Source organism: Heloderma suspectum, chromosome 1, assembly GCF_057233095.1.
Source record: "Heloderma suspectum isolate Gila_16-S chromosome 1, 16-S_ref, whole genome shotgun sequence".
Lineage (NCBI taxonomy): Eukaryota > Metazoa > Chordata > Lepidosauria > Squamata > Helodermatidae > Heloderma > Heloderma suspectum.
This window is the reverse complement of record NC_139458.1, coordinates 352,828,174-352,843,231: the sequence shown is the minus strand read 5'-3', so window position 1 is coordinate 352,843,231 and position 15,058 is coordinate 352,828,174. Positions and strand designations below refer to the sequence as shown.

The 15,058-nt window shown below is 43.6% G+C and overlaps 1 protein-coding gene across 7 annotated transcripts in view; it reads right to left on the bottom strand.

Annotated features, from left to right (window-relative positions):
- ZDHHC14 (zDHHC palmitoyltransferase 14) overlaps positions 1–14,838 on the bottom strand; it is a 136,206-nt gene extending 121,368 nt beyond the window's left edge. For 5 of the 7 annotated variants that reach the window (XM_084827919.1, XM_084827918.1, XM_084827916.1 and 2 more), the window contains exon 1: positions 12,454–14,643. In XM_084827919.1, the coding sequence (XP_084684045.1) occupies positions 12,454–12,707 (254 nt within the window). In that variant the 5' untranslated portion in view covers positions 12,708–14,643. Of the gene's footprint in view, positions 1–12,453; positions 14,644–14,784 lie in introns of those variants that run through there. The other 2 variants (XM_084827917.1, XM_084827914.1) reach the window with 2 other exon arrangements.
- Positions 14,839–15,058: the final 220 nt, after the last annotated feature.

Genomic DNA, 15,058 nt, shown 5'->3' with positions numbered 1-15,058 from the left:
TCCTCTTTTGCGTATGCAAGAGAGCAAAATTTCCTGTTTTAATACTATAGTATTAACTATAGTTCCTTATTATGACTGAACCCAGGAACTGTGGTTTGTTCTAACTGTGGTACGTTATTTGTAAGCTGCCTTGTAAGGAGTTAACCTAAAATGTGGGATATCTTGACTAGGCTAAAGCTCAGATTGTTAATCTGCCCAGATATAATAAGTGCAATAACAAAGACTACATGCCCCATTTTTGTATTGCCGCCTGTCAGTACTGAGAGGTGAATGTGGCAATACTCTACTTTTGCAAGATGTTGCTTCCTTGGGGCTTCTCACTGAGGAAGTAAAGCCCAGGTGTCTTTGCTTCCTGTCTTTTAAAAATAGCTTTTTCTAGCCTGTGGACAAGAATGCACACTGCCAAGAAATATCTCTCTATGTCAGCTATATGTGGTGACGCTTGTTAGGCTGGTATGGAGAGCTCACTAGGACAGAGGCTGAGTACCCTGGAACCTAATATATCCAGACAAGTATGAACTATATTTGGTTTTTACATGGCTAATATACCTAAACAAGTTATGCCTATGCAGTATATGCCTAGAGTTGAAACAACCACTTCTTTGCCTGATATTTCCCTGCTTAATTTTAATTATGAGTAGAAACAATGTAAAATACTAATTTACACAAATATTCATAAAAACATACACGCCTGCATTACATGCATTCCAGGCATGGATAGTGGGAATCACATCTAACTTCTTAGGAAATTGACCAACCATGTCTTGCATGTTGGTTGCACTTGCGCTATTAGATCATTGTTCTTTCAAATGTATGTTTTTAATTTAATACATGTATAACTTAAAATGTATTAAAGCCAGTGTGGTGTAGTGGCTAGAGTGTTGGACTGGGAGTCAGGAGATCCAGGTTCTAGTCCCCACTCAGCCATGGAAGCTCACTGGGGCCAGTCACAGACTCTCAGCCCAACCTACCTCACAGGGTTGTTGTTGTGAGGACAAAATGGAGAGGAGGATTATGTATGCCGCCTTGGGCTCCTTAAAGAGGAAAAAAGGCAGGATAGAAATGTAATAAATAAATAATTACTATAAATGACAGTGCCTTTTGACACTATGGGGGATCAGCATACTCCTCTAGTACAGCACTGGTTCCATTGCCCTTTTGGAAGCTTCAGTCCCAAGCGGGATTTCAGGATATGTCTGTAGTTAGGGCCGGTTCTTACACTATGATTGCAGTGTGGAAATTGCCTCCATTCAGTTAGGCCCCCTGCTGCACATATATCCCCTGTATCCAAGAAACACAAATATCAGGTAGATAAAATGGCTACTTTCCATGTCAGCACCACTGGTTCCAGGGAGCTAGGAGGGAGCTGGAATTGGCTGACAGTCAGTTGTATGTGGCTCCTGGGTAGCCACATGTTGGTTACTGGATCAAGGTGCTACTCAACCTCCTCCAAGTTGCCAAAATACAGTCTGACAAACACTAGATCCCTGATAGTAGCTTCAGGGACCCTCTGCTTCCCTGCTTTTGAGTCTTCTATACCGGGGAGCAGGCAGAACGTGGATCGCACTCTACTAGTAGCTCTCAGAGCCTCTCCCAGTCGATCACAAGAATTGTGCTTGGCCCCACCTCCCACAGCCGATCATCAGTCTCCAAAAATCACCCCATCTTACTCACCACCAGACCCTGCGCAGTGTAGGGAGGCGGAAAAGAGGAAACAGCTGCAACAGCTAATGTGCTTGGAGAGAAACAGCTCCATCTCTCTCTCTCAACAAAAACTTCTTTAAAAAACAAGTCACCAGGGAGCTGATTCTCCTCTTCATCAACATCAATTTTCCCTTTCCCAATCTGGATGCAAGGAGACAGAGACACACCCTTCCTAATTTCCCCTCCATATCTCCTTTCCACCTGGAGAGGAGGGGCATGGGTCTCCTCTCTACCACAACAATGCTGCTGCTCCCAGAAATTCCTCCACCTTTGGGTGTGGATGGGAGGATTGGATGGGATTTCTCCCTGCTCTCATCATACACATATAGAGAGAGAAAGTACTATAAGGTTGACAGTTTTCCTGGATACTGAATCAAGGAAATTGGGCTGCCTCTTGCAGGTTTTTCCCAGAGTAGTTTGATTTTCCTTTTAGTCAGTTCAGTCTGGCATTTTCCACAATGATGAAATGCACCTTGCTAAGGCACCCCCCCCCAATATTTTATTTTACGTTTCAACAAAACAAAACAAAATTGCAAGTTTGACTACATACTTCGAAGTCCTCAGTTTCAAATATTACAACTTTCTAAAAAAAAAGAATAGATTACACATAAACTTCAGTAAAAGCAGACCAAATATCCAAATATAAGTCCCATTCATGAGCGGCGCCTATATACCACTCTTTCAAATGTTGCTAGCGTTGTTAGGTCTTCAATCCATTGCATTATAGGCGGTGAGCTTTTATCCTTCCAGTATTGTAATGTCAGTCTTTTAGCAGTCAAAAGGGCACGCTGACCCTGTTACATTCCAAAAAGCAGGTAAATAATTTAAGAGAACATGTACATCAGTAAATATTAAAGAGCTTTCCAATACCAAGTTTATCCGTATGATAACTTCCTCCCAAAAGGAGGCAACTACTGGGCACTTCCAAAACATATGAATAAAAGAAGCATTAACTGTATTACACCTCCAACAATTAGCCAAGTTAAACAAACCTTTATTGAAGAGATGTTGTGGTGTCCAATAGATTTCAAAGTTTTTATTGAATACAACATAACTGGAGATCCATAGACATCAGATACAGACGCCAAAATGGCAGTTGATTGATTGGCAAAATAGGACATTCCAAAATAGGACATAGGAATGTTCCATTCCTGCTGAAGACCCTGTGTATCATAGTTACTCACTGATAATAAGTATTTATAAATATGAATCGTGGGTCAATACACCTGGTCAGCTTCAGTAAGTGTTTCCAATAGCAAAGGGGACTCCGAGAAACTAAATGCAGCGGGACCTAATCTAGATTCTAGCAAATGTTGAAATTGCAAATACTGCCATTCAGCTGTGCCAGGCCAATCAAATTTATCTTGCAAAGCTGAAATTGGCAAAAAAACTCATAATCAACGCCCAATAGTTGATCCAGGGTAAAAATCTTCTTATCTGTCCAGGTCCACCACAAAAACATTTTATTTTCTATTTTTAAATCTGGATTCCCCCATAAACTCAATTTGGCATGGGAAAATGCGTCAAACTGTAATTGGCATGACATTATATGCCATACATCTCTTGACTGCAGAGATTGTGGGAAGAGCTCTGTCCAGCTTAATATGCCAAGAACCTAATGCCATCCATTTGGAGAGAGGCTCTGGACAGGAAGATTCCAAAACTGACCAAGGTGAAAAATCAAAGCTAAGTGGAAAAGACCAAAATTTAGTGCAGGTCAGCAGATATGCCCACTGATACATAGCAAGATCTGGAAAGCCAAACCCACCTTTTTTAATTGGATGTTGCATCCTTTTCAAAGATATTCTTGGTGGAAAGATACCCCCCCCACACACATACACATATTGTGAAACAAAGCATTAAGCTTTTGGAATTATTTGCCAGGCATAAGTAAGGGGCTCCCATGTATAATTGCTATTAATGTATTGCTAAGGCATTAATACAATCTTCTATGGCTTGTGTTGGTTTGTTTTTAAAAATCATTTCCTCCTTGGAGGTACCCTCAAGACTTGATTGGAATCACAACCACCAACCTCTTTCTGTTGCTCTCCTCTCCCCCACCCACTCCTGTATTTGTGCCTGTTTATTCAGCTTAAGTTTGCTAAGTAGGTAGGGATGGCGGAGAATTTCTCCCTGAATCTTCGGGGGCCGAGCGCCAACACATTCGGCCCCCTGAAATCGGTGGTGAAATTCTCCGTCCGCCCCCGGGACGGGACTTACCTTTGGCGAATGTCCCTCCCGGCGGCGGGTCCCAGCGGCGGTCAGTCTCCAGCCATTTTTTGCCATTGCAAAAAAAAAAAAAAAAACTAAAGTAAAAAAAAAAACACACACACCCGTGCATAGGCTACGTTAACGATTTACATAGCCTATCACGGCTAGATTTCCAAAGTCAGCCGTGATAGGCTATGTTAATCGTCACGTAGCCTATCACGGGTGACTTTGGGGGGGGGAAAAAAGCGCGTACGCAAATGGCGGCGGCCCATGGGCGCCGCCATTTGCGTTCCTTGGTTTGGCACGTCTAGTCTACGTAAAGATTTACGTAGACTACGGCGAAAATAAGGGCATGCTATTTGCGTTGCCCTTATTTTCGCCGTAGTCTACGTAAATCTTTACATAGACTAGACGTGCCAAAATAAGGAACGCAAATGGCGGCGCCCATGGGCCGCCGCCATTTGCGTACGCGTTTTTTTTTTCCCAAAGTCACCCGTGATAGGCTACGTGACGATTTACGTAGCCTATCACGGCTGACTTTGGAAATCTAGCCGTGATAGGCTACGTAAATCGTCATGTAGCCTATCACGGGGTCTTTTTTTTTTTTTACTTTTTGTTTCGCGGCCGGGGAGACAGGGCGCTTCTCCCCGGCCTGAATTTCGGCCGGGCAAGGCGGGAAGCCTCCCCCCCGGCCTGAATTTCGGCCGGGCGAAGCAGGAAGCCTCCCCCCCTTCGCCTGAACTTCGGGGGGAAAAGCGAAGCGCCTGCCCCCCACCGCGAAGGCAAGCTGCGAAAAGCTAAGTGACTTTCGTACATCCCTACTACGTAGCCTTTCTCACTTTACTAATGGCCAGTAAATCCCCCTTCTCTTGTACTCCTGACAGAAAAGGTCTCTAGAACCAAGCTGCAAATGGCTAAACATCACAGGGTTGGGGGATGGGGCAGCTGTAGGCAATATCTTATGTGCTATTGGCTATCTCTGCCCTGTTGATGCCTGTTAGGGATGGCAGAGAACTCTGCCACGGATCTCGGTGAGGCCGAATGCCAATGCGTTCGGCCCCCCAAAATCTGTGGCAGAACGGCCTGCCCCCCCGCCCCCCGCAGATCCCCCCTGGGACGAGACTTACCTGGGGTGGATCTTCCGGGTGGCAGCGGCGGCTGGTCTTCCGACTGTCTGCCGCCGCTGCGATTTGCAGACTTGTGGGTTTTTTTGTTTTTGTTTTTCAAGACGTGATAGGCTACGTAAAGATTTACGTAGCCTATCATGGCTGGGTAAAAAAACAAAAAACAAAAACCGTGTACGCAAATGGCGGCGGCTACAGCCGCCGCCATTTGCATTCCTTATTTTTGGTGTCTTAGTCTACGTCAATATTTACGTAGACTAAGACGGCAAAAATAAGGGGAACGCAAATAGAATAGCGGGCGCTATTTGCGTCCCTTTTTGATTTGCCATTTTAGCCTACGTAAAGATTTACGTAGGCTAAAACGGCGAATCAAAAAGGGACGCAAATAGCGCCCGCTATGCTATTTGCGTTCCCCTTTATTTTCGCCATCATAGTCTACGTAAATATTGATGTAGACTAAGATGGCCAAAAATAAGGAACGCAAATTTCCGTACGTGGTTTTTTGGGGGTTTTTTACCCAGAGCCCTCCGCGGCCAGAAATTTGGCTGCGGACGGCTCTGGCCTGGGCCTGGCCGGCTGCTCCGCGGAGCCGCCGCGGAGCACAGCCAGCCATCGAGGATTCCGGGGGGGGGGAGGAACAGAACACCTACCCCCCCGGTCAAGGATTCCGGGGGGAGTGACAGAACGCCTCCCCCCCACCATAAACATAGTCCACGGAAAGGTAAGTATATTTTGTACATCCCTATGCCTGATTCTATCCATGTTTACTCAAAACCAAATCACATTAAAACCACAAGGATTTACTCCCAAGTATATGTATATGTAAGTATATTACCGCACTACAGCTGGGGTTAGGCTCCCTTATCATTCTTTTTAGGATAATATTGCAAGTTTGTTTGCAGCTATATATGCAAAAGAGATGTCCTGAATGCGCTGTCTTGAGTTGATAGATCTCCTGTTCCAAAAAAAGGGCAGGGGACTTATACTTCTGCTCAGTATTTTTATATCAAGTGGAGGAAAGCAGAGTGTCTGCCCAGCACTAGGCAAGCTTACTTTGGAGGAGGCAACAAGAGCAGCAGCAGCTGTGCATGCTTCTGGTAGGGGCAGCAGTAGATGTGGCTATGCACCATGGGGAGCAGGGGAAAGGGTGAGAGGAGGAAGGAAAGAGCAAACTTTTTACACGTCCATGGAAGTGTGAGCTTAGCCCCCTCTGCTTGTGCAGAGTTGGGTTTCTTGTGCACTTGGACAGTCACTGACAGTGGCATGAGATGGGTAGTGATGGGGGTAGTAGGGATGTTGGAGAGGAAACGATGGATTAGCTGAGGTCCTTGGAGCAACTCGGCAGTGCATTCAACACTGCCATTCTCTATTTCTGTTATTTGCCTTCTGTAAATCCTTGCTCTTTTTTAGGAAGTAGGAGTCTTGAGGGCTCAATAAAAGAGAGAGATGCCCCGTGCTTCTGAGTTGCGCAGTTGACAAGCAAGATGCCTCTCTCAGTCAGCATGCAATCAAGGGTTTGTTCTGATTTAAGGATTTGAGTATAGAAATGGATAGCAAAGATAAGGGGCAAGAGAAAGTTAAAGTTGGGAAGAAGTAGGAAAGTTGTAGAGATTTTCTGAGCTACAATATTTGTGGTAAGACAATGAAAGTGCATTATTGTGTTTTGTGTAATATGTGGGTCTGAAAATATTACAAATTTGCACAAAAAATCAAGTTCTGCATCTACTTCTACATGAATTTTGTTTGCTTTTTTCAAGTTGAGAATTGTATTTCATACTTTTTCCCGCTTTACTACTGCTAAAAATATATATCCCTTTGCTTGGACTAATTGTGGTGAGAGTAGATATGAGAACAGTGGTTGATGGTGATTTTGGACTTAATACACATTTAATGGTTTTGTACAGAACAGTATATACTACATCACTGTAACCAGGTCTTTCTGTATTTATTTTTAGTGTTTGATGTTAGAATCTCTGATCTGTAGTAAACTGTGTATCAGTTGAAGTAGGCCACTCCAGTGCATGACTCATCATGGGATAAAGCTGCTATTTTGTGACTGTCTCTGCCTCAAGCTACCATTTTGTGATGGGCTCCACCCTCCCCCACTGCCATTTTGTGACTTGCTGTGGGTGATGGATCTTGAGACCCTGGCAAAAAAAAGGAGATCCCATAACCCAAGAGTCTGCCCACCCCTGTTCTATACACATACATCTGCCCTTTCTATTCACTCCACATAACTACTGGATCATACCCAATATTCCTGTCCATATATTATAAAAATAAATTGATTATAATATATTTCATACAACACCTTACTGAACAAGAACTAAAGTGAAGAATCCCCCTCGCAAAGAGGAAATCTATAGCAAAAGTTCCCATAAGAGTTTGTGAAAAGCATACAGATAAACTATAGCTTGGGGGTGGAAGGAGGGGGGGAGTATATTTAGAAAAATATTCCAGATTAGAGACAGAATTCAACAGGTCCTTTAATTTTACAATAGCCAAATTTAATGTCATTACGAAAATACAATGCTTGGAAGGGGAGGAGCCCCTATTTTGCCTGACATGAAATTTAGACAGAAATAGTTATCTTAAACAGTTTTATAGCAAAATTATTCCAATTCCAACATTACAACTCTCAAAGTGTTATCACAACATGGAGGGAGCAATCCTATGGCCACTAGACAGCAGCTAAATGGCCATAGGATATGGTGTTTTCCGGGAACCAACCTCCCCACTGCCTCAGAGGCAGCGCAGAACCGCCCCATCCTCCTCACTTGCAAGAGGAGCACAGAGCGGCCAGAAAGGGGCATGGCTGAGGGCATTCCGGGGCGGGCAGAAATGCCTGTATGACACATCCTATGTATCATACGGCAGCCTCCTTCCCCGCTCTGTCCTCCCACAGCTAGCCGAAAAAGCAGAGCAGGAGGAGTGTGGAGGGAGCGATCCCGCCATACTTCTCCCACCCTGTTTTGGATAGGTGGCCGCCTCTGAGTTTGGAGGCGGCCACCTATCTCACTAAGATTGTGCCCTTAAAGACTTAACGTCACACGTGTTATCATTCTTCCATGACCAGATGGACACATCTAAGGGATGCATAAAAGGAATCCCAACTCAGCCATCTCTCTTCCCACACCAATGAAGCTCTAGCACAAAGGGGATCCTACACTACACATAAAACTCAGTCTACTTTCCAGAATACTACAATAATGATCTATAAAAGTGATCAGCTGAATTCAACCATGACCAGGTTATTACATTTTTATATTTGATTGTTCTCTGATAGCATGGACCTGATTCTGAAGGGATTCAAAATGCCTACAATTTTCACTGCAGTTCCTTCATTATGTGAAACCAGAATTTTAGTTATAAAATTATGTCTACAGTCAAGCTATATAGTCCCTACAATCTGAAGTATTATTTTTTTTCTAAAATGTTAACCATTATAACTATTTGATAGGACCCCAAGAACCTCTCGCTGAAGGAAACTTTCCTACCCCCTCCTCTCCCCAGGACTCCTCCAAAGCTGGAGCTCTGCTTCTGGAAAGTGCCTCTACCTGATTTTGAGTGATCCCACTCTCCTCCAGAGCCTTCCCTACCACAACATATCCTGTCCTGAAGGCTCCCCAGACCATCAGAGAGGCTTTTCAGGGGGCGCACAGACTCAGGAGATTGGAAAGTTCCTTTACACCAATTTCCTTCCATGAGTGGTTCTAAGGATCCAATCAATTTGTTTGCTGGAAGTTAGTGTTTTGTGACTGGCTATGCCTACCATGACAACCATTTTGTGAGAACATCCACAACTCTCTCAAAATTACAGATGTGCCTATTGGCCCCAAACAATTGAGGCATAAATATTCAGTATGTTATTGCAGTCACCATAAATCTTTCTTAAAAATTAAAAATCAATCAACATATAGATCTAGCAGTATCAGGCAGATTCAAAATTTCACGAGTATGAAAAAATAGCAACTGACAGACTTGCTTGTGTATACCGAATTATAGTGGTGAAATAATGGTACTATAGACAATTACAAATTTATTTGGAGAAAGTATGTTTTGGATAAAGTATGTTTTCATACCTGTTAAACCACAGAAGAAGCTAGAATACAGAAAACTGCATATGAATAATTTAATAGAAGTTCACGTATTTTGTGCCTATTCTATGTTTGCACATATGCAAGATATCCTCTAATTTGTGTCAATATTTGCTACTCAAGTACTCCACCTAAGTAGAAAATAACTCCACATGCTAATCCTCCATTCTGTTGTCAAGGGCCAAGGAAACCAACAGACGCTAGCTTTTGGTTGATTCTTCTGGGACATACGTATGCCTGCTACTGGAGTGCATGAGAAAAGAAAAATTGCTTTAGAGCATTTGAGATCCCACTTCTCCCTTTGAAGAATGAGAATATACTATGAAGTACACATTCTATCCTGTGGGATAGCTGTGGGCTTAAAAATAATTTAACATTGAATAATAGGTTCTGTAATGTCCATTATAACGAGTCTAGTGATGGCTCTGTATAGTATGTGACAATATACCACACAATATTCCCCAAGTTTCCATACTGCGTTTTACAACCTGTTCTTGTAAGCCATACACTCATACAAATTTACACACACTCTTTCCCCTTCTTTCTCTCTCACTCACATAAACATACACACTCACACAATTCTCAGGAGACCTTCCACCATATGTATGGAAGCCTTAACTATAGTTGCATACCAGTCTGTAGTCCGTATTTTAAAAAATTAAAGACAGGGAATAATTCATAGACTACTTAACATTGTGGCACATACATGATAACAGATTATACTAACGTTAAATAGTGCCTCCACCATTTCCTAGGAAAAGTTAGCACCATGCACTTGTGTATTCATGTGGCAAGATGTTATTGACTATAGCAAACAGCGTACCATAGAAAGATTCAGAAAGCTATGGAAAGCACAAGTATGTAGACTATCTAAATGAGTTGCTTCTGTTATATTTTGTATTTTGACAACTTTGAATGCCAATAAACCTGATTCAGATTAAATAGGTTGTCAATTACTGTAAACTGCGGTTAGGGTGATTTATTTAAAACTTACCAAACCTACTTCTCAAAACTCCATGTTTTTTACATGTAGGGCATTTCAGAAAAAAAATGATCCCCACATTAAAACAAGTGCTAATGTAAGTGAAAGATAACTTCACTACCTCAAAACATACATATGTTCAGGCCTTTAGCCGACAAAGAGAAGCAGGAACACACAAAGATGGCATACCATTTTATTATGCAGGATATTTGAAATATACTTCACAACTAATTAGCATCTCTCAATATATGTCATACCCACTGACAGATTAGGACAACATCCAATGTTCTGATTTATAACTTTTCAAGTGAATCCTGAAGAAATACAATGTTCTAGTATACCAGCAAAGTCTGTGGTGCACTCATGAAGAAGTGAGTGGTTATTTAAAAGTAGAGTTATTTGTCTTTCCTGCGCAAAACCTTCTCATTATCCAAGAAAGGAGCAGCTGTATTGAAACATCTATTAAGTTCACCTCTCTGCTTGATGAGATTGTGAAAAAAAATCAACATTATGTCCCATTGTTATTTAATATATACATGAAGCAGTTGGGAGCAGTCATTAGGAGATGTGGGGCCAGCATACTGACATGCAGCTCTATTTCTTTGTAACAACTGAATCAGGAGAGGCTGTGCACATTCTGAACTGGTGCATGGATGCAGTTATGGGTTGGATGCGGGCTAATAAACTGAAGCTGAATCCTGAAAAGACCCTCTGAGAGGGCAGTTCCCAAGTCCGGGAATTGGGCTGTTTGCCTGTTCTGGATGAGTTCCATGCCCTCTGAAGGAGCAGGTACATAGTTTGAAGGTACACCTGGATCCATCCTTGCGACTGGAGGGCCAGGTGACCTCTCCTCAGTGGCCCAGAGCACCCATTACCAACTTCAGTTGGTGCACCAACTACGCTCGTTCCTGGATAGGGATAGCCAAGCCAAGTAACCTCACGATATCCATGCACTGGTAACCTCACGATTAGAATACTGTAATACACTCTATGCGAGGCTGCCCTTGCACCTAGCTCAGAAGTCACAGATAGTGCAGAATGTAGTAGCTAGGATGCTTAGTAAAGCTATATATACATTACACCTGTACTAAAAGAACTGCAATTTCCTTGCGAAGAGGCCCAAACTACATATTTGTTGTACGTTAGAAAGTCTACCTCTAAATTCTATTGCATCTTACATAAATATTAAAATCACTGCAAAGCAAATTTACAAATACGTTAAATTATCCGTAACCTAACTAGCCTTCCATGAACATAACTTTAGGGCATCACAGTATAACCAGGCATGAGGTAGAGAGGAAACATGAAAGTGTGTGCATAGTAGTGATCCTTGACATTTTATTACTTTCTAGTACATTACACACGTCTCATATTTACAGCCATCTTATCCAGTTTTTATTAAAAAACAAATTTACACAGACACACCAGTACCCAGGGGTTCTGTGCAGGGGGAGTGGGGAGACCTTGTGGCTAGCTCAAAGGAGCCAAGGTTGTGCAAGGTCAGAAACAAAGCCCTTCATCTCTCCAGAAGAGAAATGATGAACAGGTGAGTTTACAAAAACACAATTTCCTTTAAGGGAAAAGAGTTCTAACAACAAAAAGGAGGAAAACTGGAAAGTTGTGAAGAGGGATGTTCACAAGCAAAATGTTTGTTTAGCCCAATCACAGAGGTTTTTACCTACTGGATGAAGTACTAACCTTCATGCAAATAAGCCAGAAAGTAGCATACTGAACATATCATGCAATAAGGTGCAAACTACATAGTTTCATGGATTACATCCACTGGCAAGCTAATAAACTGGCACATGCACACCTTGATACTTGGTCAGAGCAAGAGGAAGATATAGTTCACGTGCTGGATATGAAGCAATAGTTAGATCTGAAGCATAAACAACTACTTCCCTCTTGGGGCCTTTTGGATTGACAAATATTCTAAAACTTATTCAACCTAGACTCAAGATGTTTTTTCCTTTTAAAAATTCAATGAAAAGTGATACTACTCTGGTGCTCACCTTGGTGCAAACTATACAAGAAATGTATTATCAAATGATAGTTCCTAAGGAATCAAAAGAGACAAGAATAACTAGTCCGTGGATATGTAGCTCAGTGTATTGGGCTGGACACATTAGTATAGGTATGTTAAGAGCTTCCATTTTAAATTGCAACTGCAGTGACAACTAGATTATTGAACCTCAAGTCTCCAACATATTGTTAAACGTAACAGTATCATATATACAAACTTACAGATACTTAACAATCTCAAATTGACAACAGCTTTCAAAAGCTGCATCTTTATGGAAAGAGGTAAAGAAAGGAAATCTTTAATGCCACTTACTCAAATGCGAAGAAGAGTCCACTGGTAACCAAGATAAGGACAAGTGTCAGGTAGAAGACTCCAGTCTGGCGAGCCATCATGATCCTTCCATTGCAAAAGAATTTGTTTCTTCCAGGGAAAACCTCCCATTTTCTCTTGGAAGCAGTTTTCTTTTTCTTATGGGGAGACTCCATGGGAGAAGAAGAGCTGTGAGTGCTGATCTGACTGTATTCACAGTCTTTCATGGGTCCTCCTCCACCACCTCCAGGAGTCATCAAGGGAGAATAAGAGGGGAACACCTCCCCAAAACAACTCTTGGGTAAAATGTTTCCCAGATGCCAGTATTAGTTATTTGATTAAAATAAGTTTATTGGGGCATTATAAAATACCCAGTTAACTGTAGAGATCCCAAAGCTGTCATTCCAGAAGTGGTAAGTAGTCTTTCCCTTCTCCACAATTAAATAAAAACCATTCAAAATAGTCCTTCAGAAGTGCATAATCATACAACAAAACAGGAACTAGAAAAGTTAAGATATAAATCAACTGCCAAGTAATCACAAATCTTTTAAATGATTTTGAAGCAGTGTGCCTTTGTTTAATAAGATGCTCTGTTTTTACTTCACATCCACATCTTTTAAGGATGTCTTGGTCAAGATCTGAGGCAAGCAGTTTTGTAACTGAATAGATTCCTATAACAAATGTTTGCTAAGAACCTTTAATATTGATCATTTTACACCCCCAAAAATCTTATTAATTCTTCCAAACACAAAAGTCCAGATCCAAGCCCAGCAGTTGAGAAACAATCCATAATATCCAATTTTCTATAGATTTTGTAATTCAGTGTGAATTGTCTGTATTTTTCTTCTTGCTGCTTTGTATTACTTCTTGTATTAGTTCCTATATTCTCTCACTATAAAAGCAAAGCATGAAACCAATGTGCAGTATCCATCCCTGAAAAAAGATGATATATGGCATGTTTTGAGCCAGTCTTTATTTTTATTAGCCAAGAAATATCCTGTTTATCCTTTTTTTCTGAAAAGTTGATTTCAGGGGAGAGAGATGCAAGGCAGCTGCTTTCAAGACACCCTATATTACAGATCCCTGCTTCTTCTCCTTCTGTTGCTCTTATCGACTGGATTTCCAGACCTTTAAACTAGCAAATAAAGGCGTTTCTCTATGAAACTCATTCCAGCTGTGGGGCAGGAATAAGTCAGATGGTAGGGACACCCAAGATCCATTTCCCACCCAGTCTAGAGGCATCAGTTGGCATCCCACCCACCCCTTCCACTCTCCTTCTAACTGGCGGACCCCAAACTGCACCACAACACCTCAATCCTAGCGTTGCCTTCGACTGTACAGAGAACCAGAGGTCGAGGAAGAGTAGAGGCGCTGGACTTTTCCCTTCCACTTTATCTTGGCTTATCCCCAGCAGCCAGCTCGAGCAGGAGCAGCCACCTTTTCCTTTTCATCGCCAACGGCAGCGTGTGGGAGAGAAACAATCACAACGACGATCGCGGCAGAAACAACGCAGGGCAGCAGCCTCTCCCTCTCTCTCTCTCCTTCCAATATCAACGCGCCCCCGTTCAAAAGCAGATGAAGGCGATGGAGGCTGCTGGTGAAGGAAGGAAGGAGGGAAGGAAGGAGGGAGGGAGGGAGGCTGGCAGGCGGTTATAAAATAGTCGCTCTCACACGCTCTCCCGTTTCTTCTTCGGCCACCTCGTATTTTTCGGAGGGGAAGCAGAGTCACTTATGATGACGCCTCTCCACTTGTGGGGGGATTTCTGCTCAAGCCGTCCCGTCCCTGAGAGAACCGTCCCCTGGGGGGTCAGGATCACCGAGGCCGGCGGCAGACGGGGCACCCGCACCCGCCTCCTCGGGCTTTGCCTTTCGGTTTCATTGTCAGGCGCTTGGATGGCAGCGGCGGCGGCGGCGGCTCTGCCCGTGAGCGCCCGCCTCACACGGCTCCTCTCGGCCAGGGGAGGAAGGGCGGCCGCCCTGCCTGCCTGCGTGCCTCTCCCTCGCAAGCCCTTCCGGAGACAAAGCGGCCAGGCGTCGTTCGTTTTATTTCATCTTTTCGCCCCCTCCCCCTTTCTCGCGCCGCCGCGTCCTTCTCTCCGCCACACCACGCAGCAGGGGAGGTCGCGTTGGGCTCCCGGGCGCGCACACGCGCCAACCCGCCTTCCTCAGCAGCCGGCGGCAACGTCTCCTCGCAGCCCCAAGCGGCAGCAACAGGCACCGCCGCCTTTTGCTGCCGCGCTTGTTCTTCCTCCTCCTCGTTACCCCCCACCCCGCTTTTTTTCTCTGCCTCCCAACCACGGGACGAGATCCCGGCACCCTCCGACGTTAGCGTACCTCAGGAAAGACTCGAGGTCCCGCTTCCTCCCTTGGCCGCGCCTCTCCCCGCCCACATTCACCCTCCCTCTCGAAGCCTTCTGGGAAATGTAGTCCGTGGCTTTCTTCCGCGTGTACAGACCCTAGACATTTTCTTAAAAGGACTCCTTGGATAAAGGGAGCGAGGTTCGCGGAGGAGGAAAATGAACAGGACTACAAGTCCCAGAGAACCAAGTAGTTTCCCCTCTTCCCTACCTACTCCGATTGCCTGGTAATATATATCCTCAATGCGATG